We start from the raw sequence: 17,351 nt of genomic DNA on the forward strand, positions 1-17,351 counted from the left end.
TATAACAAACCCTCAGCTGTGAGAAGTCATACACATCTAGTGGATACAACAGCAGAGATCTTGAGAAACTCCGTAAAAAATTTTTTTTCTTTCCTAAACAGCTGGGGTCAGAAAGTTATACAGCGGTACCTTGGTTTAAGAGTAACTTGGATTAAGAGCGTTTTGGTTTAAGAGCTCACAGTTTTTCAAAATAGAGACTTGGTGTAAGAGCATTGCTTTGGTGTAAGAGCTTTATATGTTATTCAAAATAATAAATCATTATGTTTGGGGTGTGGAACCAATTGTCTGCATATCTATAATTTCTTATGGGAAAATTTGCTTTGGTTTAAGAGTGGATTTGAATTACAAGCGCCGTCCCGGAACAAATTATACTCGTAATCCAAGGCACCACTGTATATATATATATTTGTTATCTACTTCTATTAAAAAGTCTCAAATATTCCAGTACTTATCAGCTGCTGTATGTCCTGCAGGAAGTGGTGGTGTATTCTCTCCAGTCTGACACAGTGCTCTCTGCTGCCACCTCTGTCCATGTCAGGAACTGTCCAGAGCAAATCCGCAGCAAATTCCCATAGAAAACCTCTCCTGCTCTGGACAGTTCCTGACATGGACAGAGGTGGCAGCAGAGAGCACTGTGTCAGACTGGAGAGAATACACCACTTCCTGCAGGACATACGGCAGCTGATAAGAAAAATTCACTGGAAACCCAGAATAGATGAAAAACATTCATTATGCAGCGATGACACAGAGGGCCCCTACACCTCGGGATGTGTGCTCATTCTGTATGTGATGTCTGACACACAGAGCACTGGTCACACTGTGCAGTTATGTCACTTATACAGCAATAAATCCGCCATTCGTCACTTACACCTGCTGGAATCGCCTCATGCTGTCCAAGATGTTGAACTGCTGCCATCGCTTGGAGAAGTTCACTTTACCATCAATGTGGTCTGGATTCCCCAGGTGCACAAAGGTGAGATCCTGTAAGATCAGACCCCTGGGGGAGAACAACAACAACAATTCAGTTAACATACTGAGAACTGGGTAGTCTTACAGGCTCTGCACAGTCCTCTCTATCCCCTCCCCACACTCATCTCTATGATCAGAGAGAACTGTGTGGTCGTACAGTTACAGCTGCACAGTCCTCTCTACCCCCTCCCTGCACTCATCTCTATGATCATAGTTACAGCTGCACAGTCCTCTCTATCTCCTCCCTGCACTCATCTATATGATTATACAGAGAACTGTGTGGTCGTACAGTTACAGCTGCACAGTCCTCTCTATCCCCTCCCTGCACTCATCTCTATGATCAGAGAGAACTATGTGGTCACACAGTTACAGCTGCACAGTCCTCTCTATCCCCTCCCTGCACTCATCTCTATGATCATAGTTACAGCTGCAAAGTCCTCTCTATCCCCTCCCTGCACTCATCTCTATGATCAGAGAGAACCATGTGGTCATACAGTTACAGCTGCACAGTCCTCTCTATCACCTCCCTGCACTCATCTCTATGATCAGAGAGAACCATGTGGTCATACAGTTACAGCTGCACAGTCCTCTCTATTCCCTCTCTGCACTCATCTCTATGATCAGAGAGAACCATGTGGTCATACAGTTACAGCTGCACAGTCCTCTCTATCCCCTCCCTGCACTCATCTCTATGATCAGAGAGAACCATGTGGTCATACAGTTACAGCTCCACAGTCCTCTCTATCCCCTCCCTGCACTCATCTCTATGATCATAGAGAGAACTGTGTGATCATACAGTTACAGCTGCACAGTCCTCTCTATCCCCTCCCTGCACTCATCTCTATGGTCATACAGTTACAGCTGCACAGTCCTCTCTATCCCCTCCCAGATGAAGTTACAGCCAGGACAACAGTGGAGCCTGGAGAGGTGAGTGACCCCCAGGTCTGTAGTATTCACCTTTCCCGCTGGCCTCCACCAGGGATCATGGAATTAACCATTTATCCATCACTGACGATCAGGAATACTATTATTAACCCCTTCACTGCCCTAGACCACCACGAAAATCGTCAAAAACTCTTCCACTGGCGTAAACCACTAGAACAACGTGAACACCACCGGTGGGTGAAGCTGAGAATCATGGACGGCTGTGGAAAAGCTCCTGGGGGAGGGGAGCCATCATGGTATCTAGTGTGTAGGAGGCTTACAGGTAGGGTATACATGGCGGCTCCACTTCAGACAGTGCGGCTCGGTACGCCCGGAAGGAGGAGGAGCTGTCGATCAGGGTGCAGTATTCAGCCAGGCCCTGCGGGACACAACATGGGACTCAATACAGAGAAGCGTCAGGCACAGCAGCGAGCGGAGGAGAGCGGCGGGAGCCTCACCTCGGACGTCTGCTTCTGCCACTCCAGCCGCCGGATAGGCGCAGAGTCCAATGCAGACAGGATGGCCAGATACGAGTTGAAGTTGTTGAGCTTCCTCAGGTGCTGTGGAGCAAAAAGAACAAGAACGTGAAGATCTCAGAAAAAAATCTGCACATAAAGATCAACTCGTAAAAGTTCTGGAACTTTCTAATAATAATGTTCCGTCTGTTCTCGGATTCGGGATCACGGCTTGCAGTCAGTGAATGGGAACAAATCTAACACAGTGCAATAGTAGCAGCCCCTCAGCTCTGCACCCAGTGTAGGGAATCCTCTGTACAGAGCAGGGTCAGGGGGGGAAACAAGTGGGGAACAGATTGGTAACAAAGAAGCCACCATGTTTCATGAACTACTGAAATAGAAGTCAGAGAGGCAGCCGCCATCTTCTGGGGTCATCAGACTGGAGACATCTTTGACTCACTTTCATAATTTTGATGAATTTTAGCAGCAGCCGCTCGCGATCCTGCGCCTTCTCCTGCAGCATGATGATTGATCGCACCCTGAGGAGGAAGAGGAGGAATAAGATGATCCTGCCGCATGTATTCCTCCCTCCACATGACGGCCCACGCCTCTTACCAATAAGACATGTTGTTGAAATGCTCAGTAAACTGGGTCAGGTTTGGACTCTTCTCTTCATTTTGTTCTTTTGCCCAGAGCAGGACCTCAGGGATCTGTGAGGGTGAGAGGTCGTCGGGTTAGAGGGGAATAGGTGACAGTCACACCGCAGCCTCCGCCACTGTATCGCTCCTTACCTCAATCTTGTAGAAGAGCTCGGCATCCAGGAGGGTCAGCTGCTCTGCGATCTCATGACTGTGGAAATCGTGCAGCGTTCCTGGTCTGGAATAAGGAGCAAAGACGTAGAAAAGTGAATGGTCTGTGTCGGGAGGATCCGTCGTGATGAAGCAGAGGTGGCCGAGTCTATTCACACTGTAGGGCACTACAAATCCCATCATGCCTGGAGAGCTAAAGCTTCGGGTGTCCAGGCATGATGGGAATTGTAGTTTCTAAAACATTGGGGGTTTGACCCCCCTGATATATAGAATGTGAATGCACCTATGTATTCCACGCTGTAGCAGGGAGACCCCCGTACCTTGCAGCCACCCCCCGGGCAGCCAGCGGTCTCATAGCAGAGTTGCAGTGGGTTTGCATCCTCTTGTTGTCCACCTTCTCCAGGATGTTCTTCCGCAGCACACGGGCCAGGCTCAGCTCCCCTTTACACACCAGCCGGAACACCAGCTCCATCAGCAGCTTCAGGATCTCATCGGTGAGCTCCACCAAGCTGGAGGAGGAAGGAGACCCCCGGGGAGTCAGACAAGGCTCAGGCCAGGGATCCAGAAAACCCTGCAACTATGTAATATACTCTGCATAGCGGGGAGAGTTGTAGAGAGGCCAGAACACTAATGCATGGGTTCCCCCTTAAAGGGGCAGTTCACAAAAAAAAAATGTTTTCCTTCAAATCAACTGATGCCAGAGATTTGTAATTTACTTCTATGAAATAATCTTTAGACTTCCATTACTTATCAGCTGCTGCATGTCCTACAGGAAGTGGTGTATTCTCTCCAGTCTCTCTGCTGCCACCTCTGACCATATCAAGAACTGTCCAGAGCAGCAGCAAATCTAAATAGGAAACCTCCCCGGCTCTGGACAGTTCCTGACATGGACAGAGGTGGCAGCAGAGAGCACTGTGTCAGACTGGAGAGATTACAACACTTACAGCAGGACATACATCAGCTGATAAGTACTAGAAGACTGGAGATTTTTTTTTTTTAAGAAGTAAATTACAAATCTTTGACACTTGCTGGCGCCAGTTGATTTGAAAGAAAAAAATATTTTGGTGAACAATCCCTTTAAGATAAAGCAGTGGAGAGAAGACTGGGGAACCAAGGAGTATACCGCTACAATGAGGCCAGGAGGCTGGTGTCCTCCATTGTGTCTGGATTAGCAGTCTGATAGCAACGTGTCACTCACCACAGCTCATCCACCACTCTCACCAGCACGAAGAAGGTGTTCTTGCTCACTCGCTGCTTGAAGGTGTCTTGGAAGTGACAGAACCTCTCATATGTGGACAGCGGTTAAAGAAACAAAGAGGTCATATATTCATGCAGATGTGTGTTACCCTGACATGATAGGAGTTGTAGTAGAGCTCTGCTTCCTCATGGAGCCCTGACAGATCAGTAATGAATCCTGATGGATCCCAATGACTTCTAATAGAGTCCATCAGGATTCCAGTATGTGAACCACGCTTTACTAAGTGCACTGGGAAGGATATCTATACTGGAGCTTCTGGATCAGCTCCTCGGGTGAGATGAACGTCCGGTAGGTGGTGAGGAAAGCCTCGCAGTACAGGACCAGGTCTGTAATAGAGAGAGAGACGTCCTCAATATCACAGAAAAGTAACAAACGGGTGCACGGGGTACCAAATAACTGACTACTACTCTGCAATATAAACAATGACACAGCAAGCTGCATTATACTCCAGAGCTGCGCTCACTATTCTGCTGGTGGGGTCACTGTGTACATACATTACTGATCCTGAGTTACAGCCTGTATTATACTCCAGAGCTGCACTCACTATTCTGCTGGTGGGGTCACTGTGTACAGACATTACTGATCCTGAGTTACCTGCTGTATTATACTCCAGAGCTGCACTCACTATTCTGCTGGTGGGGTCACTGTGTACATACATTACTGATCCTGAGTTACAGCCTGTATTATACTCCAGAGCTGCACTCACTATTCTGCTGGTGGGGTCACTGTGTACATACATTACTGATCCTGAGTTACATCCTGTATTATACTCCAGAGCTGCACTCACTATTCTGCTGGTGGGGTCACTGTGTACATACATTACTGATCCTGAGTTACATCCTGTATTATACTCCAGAGCTGCACTCACTATACTGCTGGTGTGATTACTGGGGATCTCACCTTTGCGATCTGTCTCGGTGGCATGGACCAGCAGGATGTCGCCGGAGCCGCCCCTCACATCCGGACCATCGTCCCCCTACAGGAAGAGGCATGTGTTACACTGAGCACTGTCCCCTATCCCCGGCCTCCACCTTGGCTGCTTTATCCCGTTACCTCCTGTTTCAGTGTGAGCCGCGCCATGATCTCACTGTGATCGACTAGAGACAGCTCGTCGGTCTCCTCGCTCCCCTGCTCCTCCTGCTCCTCGGGGTCCAGGCCTTCTGCAGAGTTCTGGGGTCTGACATAAGAAATAACGTCAATGCAGAAACCTCCCATCTCCTCCTCTCGCCATCAGGGAGTGGGAACCTGCTTACCACTGCTGAGGGTTTGTTACATTATTATCTAGTCTAGATAATCCTCTAATGCAGGAATGGGGAACCCGCCACCCTCCAGCTGTGGCAAAACTCCCATAATGCTCTGGTAACCATACAGTTGTTGCATTAGGCTGTCAGGGCCTGCAGGGAGTTGCTTCAGGTTGGGGGTGTCTAACAGCATGATGGGAGTTGTAGTTTTGCAGCTGTTGAGGGCACATCTACACGCTGTCCTCTTTAAGGCCTCACTTAGGTGACGGATCTTCGCACTCGCTCTATATAATTTGGCGAGGTTGTCGTCATTGTAGCATCTTCCCCTCCTCTGCGTGTCGGAGGAGAAGGCAGCACAATGTGGCGGTGACAGGCGATGCAGCAGATAACACGCTGTCCTGCCCTGACGGCCTCACAATGGCGTCCTCATCGCCCTCAGCCGCCTCCCCACATGTAAGGTCTCATTAATGGCGCCAGAATTAGGAGGTGAAATAACAGTAATTATATCCAAGGCTGCTGAGTGCTGGGGGAGGGGAGGAGCCGGGGGCGCTGTCATGGGGGCGCACACAGCACTGGGGGATGGGAGGATGAAGCCCAAAGCTTGTCCTGTCTCTCACTACAACTATCAGAAACTCTAAAAAATGTACTTCAGTAAAAAAATAAAAAATTAAAAAAAAATTATAATTATATATATATTTTTTTTTTATTTATTTCTAATCGACTGGTGCCAGACATTTGTCATTTAGTTAAGATGAAAAAAATCTCCAGTCTTCCAGTACTTATCAGCTGCTGTATGTCCTGCAGGAAGGGGTGTATTCTCTCCAGTGTGACACAGTGCTCTCTGCTGCCACCTCTGTCCATGTCAGGAACTGTCCAGAGCAGCAGCAAATCCCCATAGAAAACCTCTCCTGCTCTGGACAGTTCCTGACATGGACAGAGGTGGCAGCAGAGAGCACTGTGTCAGACTGGAGAGAATACACCACTTTTTGCAGGACATACAGCAGCTGGTAAGTACTGAAAGGCTGGAGATTTTTTAATAGAAGTAAATTAAAAAAAACTAGCACTTTCTGGCACCAGTTGATTTAGAAGAAAACATTTACTGGTGAACAATCCCTTTAATCCCTCATAGACATGTTAATGTGAACAAACCTTAATAAAGGTTCCTTGTCTTTATTACATCTTACAGCTGGGGGTCTGGTGCAGTGTATCATTACAGGTAGATGAAAATGTAGCCACAGGACAGGAAATAAGTATTTGACCGGTGGGGGTCTGACTGCTGGACCCCCTACTGATCACAAGAGCATGATGGGAGTGAGCGGTGCCGCTACTGGCATGCTCACGGTGGACTCCACTATCTGTCCCAGCATGCACGCTGCTGCACCATTCACTTAAGGTACCCCTGACCTTGTGATCAGTGGGGATCGAATCCAAGTAGTCACACCACCCCCATCACATACAGGCTTATTAGGGCATGCTGGGAGTTGTAGTTCTGCAACAACTGGAGAACACTTTATCCCTATAAACTGGTATTAAACTTACAACCCTGAAGCTGTTACAAAAGTACAATTCCCATCATGCCTGGACAGACAAAACTAAAGCTTTGGCAGTCCAGGCATGATGGGAATTGTAGTTTTGCAACAGCTGGGGGGGCCACAGGTTTGACCCCCCCCCCCCCTGTTAGAGTCGGGTGGCAACGCTGCAGATACCTTTCTGGGGTCTCCTGGTCCTCGCTGCCGGGGGCACAGGGCTGGGATGAGGCTCTTTGGTGTCCGTCTCCAGGCAAAGGCGATTCCTGCAGAACAATATGTCCGTGCGTTATGGGGGTCCTATCACCAGTCAGACCCCTCCCTGCTCTACAGTAAGGACGGATCCTTATATGTAGACTGTATACCAGGGATGGGGAAGCTCACCTCTCCAGTTGTTGCAAAACTACAACTCCCATCATGAATGGACAGCCAAAGCTAGAGCTAGCTAAAGATGATGGGAGTTGTAGTTTAGCAACAGCTGGAGGGCCAAGGTTCCCTCCCAGTGCTGTATCTGCATCCTCCATGATGCTGGGATGGCAGCAGGATACATACAGACAGGCTCAATCCTTATACACAATACAGTCTGCCGCTTATTATAGACCGCAGGGTCACAGTCTCAGCTACTGCAAAACTAGGACTCCCAGCATGCCCTGAAAACCTGTCAGGACGGGCTAGGAGTTGTAGCTTTGCAACAGCAGTAAAGCGACCTGTAGCCGGTCCACCATGTAGACTGGTAGCAGGAGCCACAGATATACGTAAGAACATGACAGACGCTGCGGTAAGATGGGGGAAGCACTGGAAGCGGCATGTTAATGCAAGCAGTGAGCGGGGACAGAGACCGGCACACACACGAGCCATCACAATCACAAGCGGGGCTGTTAGCGGATGATAGGAGTCGGATACAACAAGTGATACAACAAGAGCTCAGATACCTACGGCTCCCATCTGCAATAGTCGCTGGATCCCCGGATCGCCTCTCATATCGGAAAGGGAAATGGAACATCCCCCCACCCCCGCCGGACCTTAAAGTGTATTATGAGCGATCCATGTGCAGGGGACACATCCACCACACTGAGGTTAGTAGCGATCCATGTGACAGGACGACCCTCATCATCCTATACAACTCCCCGCCTGCAGCCATTCTAACTGGACAGAGAGGACAATGATCTGAAGGCCCCAGTCTGCAGCATCAGATACCACTGTATCTAAGCAATATCAGAGGGCAACATAATAGAAGACGGATTAACCTCTGCACCGCTGAGCGGACATGGTGGGAATACACATTTTCCATCACGCCGGTCCCCCATCTCCACCATCATCATCTGTCGGTGGCAGGGCTGTGAAGTCGGAAAAAATGTACTGACTCCAACTCTAGCTTTAAAAAAACATATTTAAAAATTGCATTTTCATCTGGATTTTATAATCGTTACACATTAATATAGTTTCTGTTCTATCAATCTAAGCCTCTTATTTATAAGTATCAGAACCCCCCCCCCCCCATACATTTAGTTTCCTCCATATATTGGTATCTGGTCTCTATTTGGCAGTTTCTGAGCTGGAAGAGTCCATTGTGTGGGGGGAGATCTGTGCTGTTCTCTTCCTGGATGACTGTATATGAGCAGCAGTGTAATATGGAGATATCCTGTGTAATATAGAGGAGGAGGAGAAGGAGAAGACATAAGTAGTGTAGCTGTAACCTCTGTCCTCAGTGTGGTGTTTTCTCTCTGGGAGAAGATTGTGTGTGTGCGCGTTTGCTATGGCTGCAGCAGGCTGTGTGTGTGCGCGTTTGCTATGGCTGCAGCAGGCTGTGTGTGTGCGCGTTTGCTATGGCTGCAGCAGGCTGTGTGTGTGCGCGTTTGCTATGGCTGCAGCAGGCTGTGTGTGTGCGCGTTTGCTATGGCTGCAGCAGGCTGTGTGTGTGCGCGTTTGCTATGGCTGCAGCAGGCTGTGTGTGTGCGCGTTTGCTATGGCTGCAGCAGGCTGTGTGTGTGCGCGTTTGCTATGGCTGCAGCAGGCTGTGTGTGTGCGCGTTTGCTATGGCTGCAGCAGGCTGTGTGTGTGCGCGTTTGCTATGGCTGCAGCAGGCTGTGTGTGTGCGCGTTTGCTATGGCTGCAGCAGGCTGTGTGTGTGCGCGTTTGCTATGGCTGCAGCAGGCTGTGTGTGTGCGCGTTTGCTATGGCTGCAGCAGGCTGTGTGTGTGCGCGTTTGCTATGGCTGCAGCAGGCTGTGTGTGTGCGCGTTTGCTATGGCTGCAGCAGGCTGTGTGTGTGCGCGTTTGCTATGGCTGCAGCAGGCTGTGTGTGTGCGCGTTTGCTATGGCTGCAGCAGGCTGTGTGTGTGCGCGTTTGCTATGGCTGCAGCAGGCTGTGTGTGTGCGCGTTTGCTATGGCTGCAGCAGGCTGTGTGTGTGCGCGTTTGCTATGGCTGCAGCAGGCTGTGTGTGTGCGCGTTTGCTATGGCTGCAGCAGGCTGTGTGTGTGCGCGTTTGCTATGGCTGCAGCAGGCTGTGTGTGTGCGCGTTTGCTATGGCTGCAGCAGGCTGTGTGTGTGCGCGTTTGCTATGGCTGCAGCAGGCTGTGTGTGTGCGCGTTTGCTATGGCTGCAGCAGGCTGTGTGTGTGCGCGTTTGCTATGGCTGCAGCAGGCTGTGTGTGTGCGCGTTTGCTATGGCTGCAGCAGGCTGTGTGTGTGCGCGTTTGCTATGGCTGCAGCAGGCTGTGTGTGTGCGCGTTTGCTATGGCTGCAGCAGGCTGTGTGTGTGCGCGTTTGCTATGGCTGCAGCAGGCTGTGTGTGTGCGCGTTTGCTATGGCTGCAGCAGGCTGTGTGTGTGCGCGTTTGCTATGGCTGCAGCAGGCTGTGTGTGTGCGCGTTTGCTATGGCTGCAGCAGGCTGTGTGTGTGCGCGTTTGCTATGGCTGCAGCAGGCTGTGTGTGTGCGCGTTTGCTATGGCTGCAGCAGGCTGTGTGTGTGCGCGTTTGCTATGGCTGCAGCAGGCTGTGTGTGTGCGCGTTTGCTATGGCTGCAGCAGGCTGTGTGTGTGCGCGTTTGCTATGGCTGCAGCAGGCTGTGTGTGTGCGCGTTTGCTATGGCTGCAGCAGGCTGTGTGTGCGCGTTTGCTATGGCTGCAGCAGGCTGTGTGTGCGCGTTTGCTATGGCTGCAGCAGGCTGTGTGTGCGCGTTTGCTATGGCTGCAGCAGGCTGTGTGTGCGCGTTTGCTATGGCTGCAGCAGGCTGTGTGTGCGCGTTTGCTATGGCTGCAGCAGGCTGTGTGTGCGCGTTTGCTATGGCTGCAGCAGGCTGTGGGTGCGCGTTTGCTATGGCTGCAGCAGGCTGTGGGTGCGCGTTTGCTATGGCTGCAGCAGGCTGTGGGTGCGCGTTTGCTATGGCTGCAGCAGGCTGTGTGTGCGCGTTTGCTATGGCTGCAGCAGGCTGTGTGTGCGCGTTTGCTATGGCTGCAGCAGGCTGTGTGTGTGCGCGTTTGCTATGGCTGCAGCAGGCTGTGTGTGCGCGTTTGCTATGGCTGCAGCAGGCTGTGTGTGCGCGTTTGCTATGGCTGCAGCAGGCTGTGTGTGCGCGTTTGCTATGGCTGCAGCAGGCTGTGTGTGCGCGTTTGCTATGGCTGCAGCAGGCTGTGTGTGCGCGTTTGCTATGGCTGCAGCAGGCTGTGTGTGCGCGTTTGCTATGGCTGCAGCAGGCTGTGTGTGTGTGTGCGCGTGCTATGGCTGCAGCAGGCTGTGTGTGTGTGTGCGCCTGCGCTCGCTATGGCTGCAGCAGGCTGTGTGTGTGTGTGTGTGCTATGGCTGCAGCAGGCTGTGTGTGTGTGCTATGGCTGCAGCAGGCTGTGTGTGTGTGTGTGCTCTATGGCTGCAGCAGGCTGTGTTTGTGTGTGCTCTATGGCTGCAGCAGGCTGTGTTTGTGTGTGCTCTATGGCTGCAGCAGGCTGTGTGTGTGTGTGTGTGTGTGTGTGCTCTATGGCTGCAGCAGGCTGTGTGTGTGTGTGCTATGGCTGCAGCAGGCTGTGTGTGTGTGTGTGTGCTATGGCTGCAGCAGGCTGTGTGTGTGTGTGTGCTATGGCTGCAGCAGGCTGTGTGTGTGTGCTATGGCTGCAGCAGGCTGTGTGTGTGTGCGCTATGGCTGCAGCAGGCTGTGTGTGTGTGTGTGTGTGTGTGTGCTATGGCTGCAGCAGGCTGTGTGTGTGTGCTATGGCTGCAGCAGGCTGTGTGTGTGTGTGCTATGGCTGCAGCAGGCTGTGTGTGTGTGTGTGCGCTATGGCTGCAGCAGGCTGTGTGTGTGTGCGCTATGGCTGCAGCAGGCTGTGTGTGTGTGCTATGGCTGCAGCAGGCTGTGTGTGTGCTCTATGGCTGCAGCAGGCTGTGTGTGTGTGCTCTATGGCTGCAGCAGGCTGTGTGTGTGTGCTCTATGGCTGCAGCAGGCTGTGTGTGTGTGTGCTCTATGGCTGCAGCAGGCTGTGTGTGTGCGCGAGCGCTATGGCTGCAGCAGGCTGTGTGTGTGTGTGCTATGGCTGCAGCAGGCTGTGTGTGTGTGCGCGTGCTATGGCTGCAGCAGGCTGTGTGTGTGTGTGTGTGTGTGTGTGTGTGTGTGTTATGGCTGCAGCAGGCTGTGTGTGTGTGTGTTATGGCTGCAGCAGGCTGTGTGTGTGTGTGTTATGGCTGCAGCAGGCTGTGTGTGTGTGTGTTATGGCTGCAGCAGGCTGTGTGTGTGTGTGTTATGGCTGCAGCAGGCTGTGTGTGTGTGTGTGTGTGTGTGTGTGTTATGGCTGCAGCAGGCTGTGTGTGTGTGTGTTATGGCTGCAGCAGGCTGTGTGTGTGTGTGTGCTATGGCTGCAGCAGGCTGTGTGTGTGAGCTATGGTTGGAACCTCCAGTGTGTACGAGGTCTCTGCACTCTCTTGTCTCACGTTGGCCATGAAGAATTGCAATACCCCATCCTTGTCTTGCCCTGAAGAGAAACCATCGACTGAGGCATCTGGATTGGGACAGGATAAAGAGGGGAATAAAAGAAGGCTGTGGGGTCTGGCAGAGGAATTAGGGAAGGGACTGAAGGTAGGAGAAGAGGAATAAGGCAAAGTAACTGAGGGGACTGAGGAGGCATGGGAAGCAGCTTGCTCTTCCTCTCCCCATGGGACACGTATACTCAGTTCAGCCGAGTGTGCATGAACAGGTCAGGAGGAAGGAGTGTTTGGTCACCTGAATGTGGAGCCATTATAGTCCCAAAGTCTGAGGCTCAGTGAGTAGATCCCACCATCAACATCAATGTCTCCCTATAGGCAAATCACATGATACAGGGCAGGTAGATATTGATATGGATGATTATTTGGATCAGGACGAGGGGGTCACAGCCTTCCTTCTGCCCCTTTGCAGGGCTCACCAGCGCTGTATCAGGGGCAGAGACCCCCGACCTCAGCTAAGACCCCCCTTTCTGGTGCCAGGATAATACTCCTATACGCAGATACAGATATGAGGATAACATTGTCCCCATCCGGACTGATCAGACAATGGGGTGCTTAAGATAGTCATGCTTAAAAAACGTTAATTTTGGTAAGTGCATGGGGGTCTGATGACCCTGGGGTCAGATGTTAGTGTTGGAGTAAGGGGGCAGGGTCATGCGGTGTGTTGGTCTGATGCAGCCGGGAGGTCAGAGGGGCATGCGGTACTGGGCATGCAGTGGGCTGGGGGACACCTCTACCCCCCCCCCCCCCCCGGGCTGCGGCTGCTACTTACACCATCACAGGGCAGGGGGTCTCCGTTGCTCTGCCCAGAGGAATACAGGTTGACGTATTCCCCATCTCCCGTCTCATCACTTGCATTTTCATTCTACGGTGGGAAGAGGGAATGTTTGCCAATGTCTGCAGAGTGCGGAGGATATAACAGGCGACAAGTCTACCAGACAAGGACAGACCACGACCAGGATCAGCACTCAACATCCTGTACTGATCCTGAGTTACCTCATGTATTATACTCCAGAGCTGCAGTCACTATTCTGCTGGTGAGGTCACTGTGTACATACATTACTGATCCTGAGTTACATCCTGTATTATACTCCAGAGCTGCACTCACTATTCTGCTGGTGACTGTATAAAAGAATAACCTGGGTCTCGATGGCGGTTATGGGATGACCACATGGCTTTGCTCTTTGTATATACTGATCCGGTTCTGGTAATACAGAAAGGAGACCCTATGTAGCATATTACCCCTTCCCCCCCCCTCTAGATAACATGAATGCAATGAGCTGCACTGCAGACAATCACTCGGATACAACAGTCTGTACTATGGCGATAATATCTAAGTAGGTAATAAAAGAGACCACTACATTAAAGCCTTCCTCAATCCGCCTGTACGCTGACGCTGTTCAGACCACACAATGTAGGGGGAAGCGTTACCTGAACAGCGTCAGCGTACTGTTATATACCGACCTCACATCCCCAGGACGCATGGTAGGATGCTGGATCCACTGTATTACTGCCTGAGGATATGGATGATAAGCACCATGCACCACGAGCGAGCGGGTCACATGTACACGGGGTGACTACTTCTAGCTATCCCCCACAATCCGGCCTCACACAGATGGATGCAGCTCCCTGACCGGTAGTTGAGGCGACATTGCAGATGGACCTTCCCATGTACCGCACATGGTGTTATATGAGAGCAATGAGAAGACAGAGCGATGGAAGCGGCACATCACGGGGGGGGGGAAATGAGAGGGGAACACTGACAGAAGCAACCCCCCCCCCGACACACACAGACCCATCCGGCCGAGCCAACCCCCCCCCTCCCATTCTCACCGCTGATGTCTGCAGAGAGCTGGAGAAAGGAGGCTCAAAAGGAAGGCGGGCAGGAGGGGTCCCGCAGGAGCTGCCGCCCTGAGAGGAGGGTAAGGGAGGGCACAGGGCTGGGGGAGGGGGCAGGGGGTCTGGAAGGATCGGGGAGTAGCGGGAGGAGTAAAAGATGGCGGGATTAAGCAGGGGAAGGGCAGGGGCAGCCTGACTGTGAGGGGCAAAATCCTGGGAATAGGAGCGGAAAACTGAAGATTTGTACTGGGGGGGGAGGGGGTTAAAGGGGAACAAGGGAGAAAGAAACAGAGAAGGTAAAAAGAAAAGCAGGTTAGTGTAAAAGCAGGTTTAGTATCGGAACTTCCTCGAGCACAGACCACCATAGCGGATCCCAAACACCTGACACTGCATGTGTATGATCCTCCCAGCATGCCTGGTGTGTAGGCGCCCACTGCCTATACATCCGCAGCCTCCAATGTCTCCCACCATCCTCCTTCCTCCCCTCCTCCATCACCTAAAGAAAAGCAGCCTCCCCCGCCCCTCTGACCTGCAGCAGCCTCCCCCGCCCCTCTGACCTGCAGCAGCCTCCCCCGCCCCTCTGACCTGCAGCAGCCTCCCCCGCCCCTCTGACCTGCAGCAGCCTCCCCCGCCCCTCTGACCTGCAGCAGCCTCCCCCGCCCCTCTGACCTGCAGCAGCCTCCCCCGCCCCTCTGACCTAGAGCTGCCTCCCTCGCCCCTCTGACCTCCAGCTGCATTCCTCTCCTCCTACCTGCAGTAGCCCACCCCGCCCCTGAGACCTCCAGCTATATCCCCCGCCCCTATGACCAGCAGCTACCTTCCCCGCCCCTCTGACCTGCATCTGTGTCCCTCTGACCTGCAGCTGCCTTCCCCCGCCCCTCTGACCTGCAGCTGCGTCCCTCTGACCTGCAGCTGCATCCCTCTCCTCTTACCTGCAGTAGCCTCCCCCGCCCCTCTGACCTCCAGATGCATCCCCCCCACCTCAGACCTGCAGCTGCCTCCCCTGCCCCTCTCACCTGCATCCCTCTCCTCTGACCTGCAGCTGCCTCCCCCACCCCTCTGACCTGCATCTGTGTCCCTGACCAGCAGCTGCCTCCCCTGCCACTCTCACCTGCAGCTGCATCCCCTGCCCCTCTGACCTGCAACTGCATCCCCTGCCCCTCTGACCTGCAACTGCATCCCCTGCCCCTCTGACCTGCAACTGCATCCCCTGCCCCTCTGACCTGCAACTGCATCCCCTGCCCCTCTGACCTGCAACTGCATCCCCTGCCCCTCTGACCTGCAACTGCATCCCCTGCCCCTCTGACCTGCAACTGCATCCCCTGCCCCTCTGACCTGCAACTGCATCCCCTGCCCCTCTGACCTGCAACTGCATCCCCTGCCCCTCTGACCTGCAACTGCATCCCCTGCCCCTCTGACCTGCAACTGCATCCCCTGCCCCTCTGACCTGCAACTGCATCCCCTGCCCCTCTGAACTGCAACTGCATCCCCTGCCCCTCTGACCTGCAACTGCATCCCCTGCCCCTCTAACTTGCAGCTGTGTCCCTCTGACCTGCAGCTGCATCCCTATTCTCTCACCTGCAGTAGCCTCCCCCGCCCCTCTGACCTCCAGCTGCATCCCCTGCCCCTCTAACATGCAGCTGCCTCCCCCCCACCTCAGACCTGAAGCTGTGTCCCTCTCACCTGCAGCTGCCTCCCCTGCCCCTCTCACCTGCAGCAGCCTCCCCCGCCCCCCTGATCTGCAGCAGCCTCCCGCGCCCCTCTTACCTGCAGCAGCCTCCCCCGCCCCTCTGATCTGCAGCAGCCTCCCCCGCCCCTCTGATCTGCAGCAGCCTCCCCCGCCCCTCTGATCTGCAGCAGCCTCCCCCGCCCCTCTGATCTGCAGCAGCCTCCCCCGCCCCTCTGATCTGCAGCAGCCTCCCCCGCCCCTCTGATCTGCAGCAGCCTCCCCCGCCCCTCTGATCTGCAGCAGCCTCCCCCGCCCCTCTGACCTGCAGCAGCCTCCCCCGCCCCTCTAACCTGCAGCAGCCTCCCCCGCCCCTCTAACCTGCAGCAGCCTCCCCCGCCCCTCTGATCTGCAGCAGCCTCCCCCGCCCCTCTGATCTGCAGCAGCCTCCCCCGCCCCTCTGATCTGCAGCAGCCTCCCCCGCCCCTCTGATCTGCAGCAGCCTCCCCCGCCCCTCTTACCTGCAGCAGCCTCCCCCGCCCCTCTGATCTGCAGCAGCCTCCCCCGCCCCTCTTACCTGCAGCAGCCTCCCCCGCCCCTCTTACCTGCAGCAGCCTCCCCCGCCCCTCTTACCTGCAGCAGCCTCCCCCGCCCCTCTTACCTGCAGCAGCCTCCCCCGCCCCTCTCATCTGCAGCAGCCTCCCCCGCCCCTCTCACCTGCAGCTGCCTCCCCCGCCCCTCTTACCTGCAGCTGCCTCCCCCGCCCCTCTTACCTGCAGCTGCCTCCCCCGCCCCTCTTACCTGCAGCTGCCTCCCCCGCCCCTCTTACCTGCAGCTGCCTCCCCCGCCCCTCTTACCTGCAGCTGCCTCCCCCGCCCCTCTTACCTGCAGCTGCCTCCCCCGCCCCTCTTACCTGCAGCTGCCTCCCCCGCCCCTCTTACCTGCAGCTGCCTCCCCCGCCCCTCTTACCTGCAGCTGCCTCCCCCGCCCCTCTTACCTGCAGCTGCCTCCCCCGCCCCTCTTACCTGCAGCTGCCTCCCCCGCCCCTCTTACCTGCAGCTGCCTCCCCCGCCCCTCTTACCTGCAGCAGCCTCCCCCGCCCCTCTCACCTGCAGCTACATCCCCCGCCCCTCTGACCACAACTTATCACATGGCTTGAATTGATTTTTATGGGGTCCACAGAAGATTTTAAAACTTTGAAAAGTCTCCTCACATTGCCCGTCTGAGAAATAAATTTGTCACTCCTGTAAATGCAAGTGGTGGATGAGGTGACACACGGCAGCAGCTCATACCAACAGTATAAATGCCGACAGTGCCTGCAGGGTAACACTGGCGGTCTGCAGCCCGGCTGTGATCCCTATCACAGGATGAGGTCACTGCTTCCTACGCCGCTCTCTGCTTGCTGCTGGCCATGCATTAGTAGCATTACGTCTGCTTAGTTATGTTGTAACTCAACAAAAAGAATCTCCTGTAACATGTATAGCCCTGGGCAGCACCGCACACTCCATACAGACTTCAAACTGGTTAGGGTTACATATGGCGGAACAGTCAGCCCTGCTCGGCAATGTCTGGTGAATGAATGGGAGTGGTGGCCAAGCACGCATTCACTCGGAGGGCGACCTTTACTAAATAAAAAAAATTCTTTCAAATCTGATGGTGGCAAAAAGTGATAAAAGATTTCTAATTTACTTCTATT

The 17,351-nt window shown here is 53.6% G+C and overlaps 1 protein-coding gene across 3 annotated transcripts in view; it reads right to left on the reverse strand.

Annotated features, from left to right (window-relative positions):
• Positions 1 to 17,351, reverse strand: part of RAPGEF1 (Rap guanine nucleotide exchange factor 1) — a 53,097-nt gene that overhangs the window by 954 nt on the left and 34,792 nt on the right. For 2 of the 3 annotated variants that reach the window (XM_069943571.1, XM_069943570.1), the window contains 13 exons: positions 12,923 to 13,015; positions 7,363 to 7,448; positions 5,469 to 5,592; positions 5,316 to 5,391; positions 4,653 to 4,741; positions 4,356 to 4,444; positions 3,478 to 3,666; positions 3,140 to 3,224; positions 2,964 to 3,058; positions 2,809 to 2,887; positions 2,352 to 2,453; positions 2,175 to 2,272; positions 869 to 997 (listed from right to left, as the gene is read on the reverse strand). In XM_069943571.1, the coding sequence (XP_069799672.1) occupies positions 869 to 997; positions 2,175 to 2,272; positions 2,352 to 2,453; positions 2,809 to 2,887; positions 2,964 to 3,058; positions 3,140 to 3,224; positions 3,478 to 3,666; positions 4,356 to 4,444; positions 4,653 to 4,741; positions 5,316 to 5,391; positions 5,469 to 5,592; positions 7,363 to 7,448; positions 12,923 to 13,015 (1,334 nt within the window). The remainder of the gene's footprint in view (positions 1 to 868; positions 998 to 2,174; positions 2,273 to 2,351; positions 2,454 to 2,808; positions 2,888 to 2,963; positions 3,059 to 3,139; positions 3,225 to 3,477; positions 3,667 to 4,355; positions 4,445 to 4,652; positions 4,742 to 5,315; positions 5,392 to 5,468; positions 5,593 to 7,362; positions 7,449 to 12,922; positions 13,016 to 17,351) is intronic. The other variant, XM_069943572.1, reaches the window with a different exon arrangement.

Source organism: Dendropsophus ebraccatus, chromosome 10 (assembly GCF_027789765.1).
Source record: "Dendropsophus ebraccatus isolate aDenEbr1 chromosome 10, aDenEbr1.pat, whole genome shotgun sequence".
Lineage (NCBI taxonomy): Eukaryota > Metazoa > Chordata > Amphibia > Anura > Hylidae > Dendropsophus > Dendropsophus ebraccatus.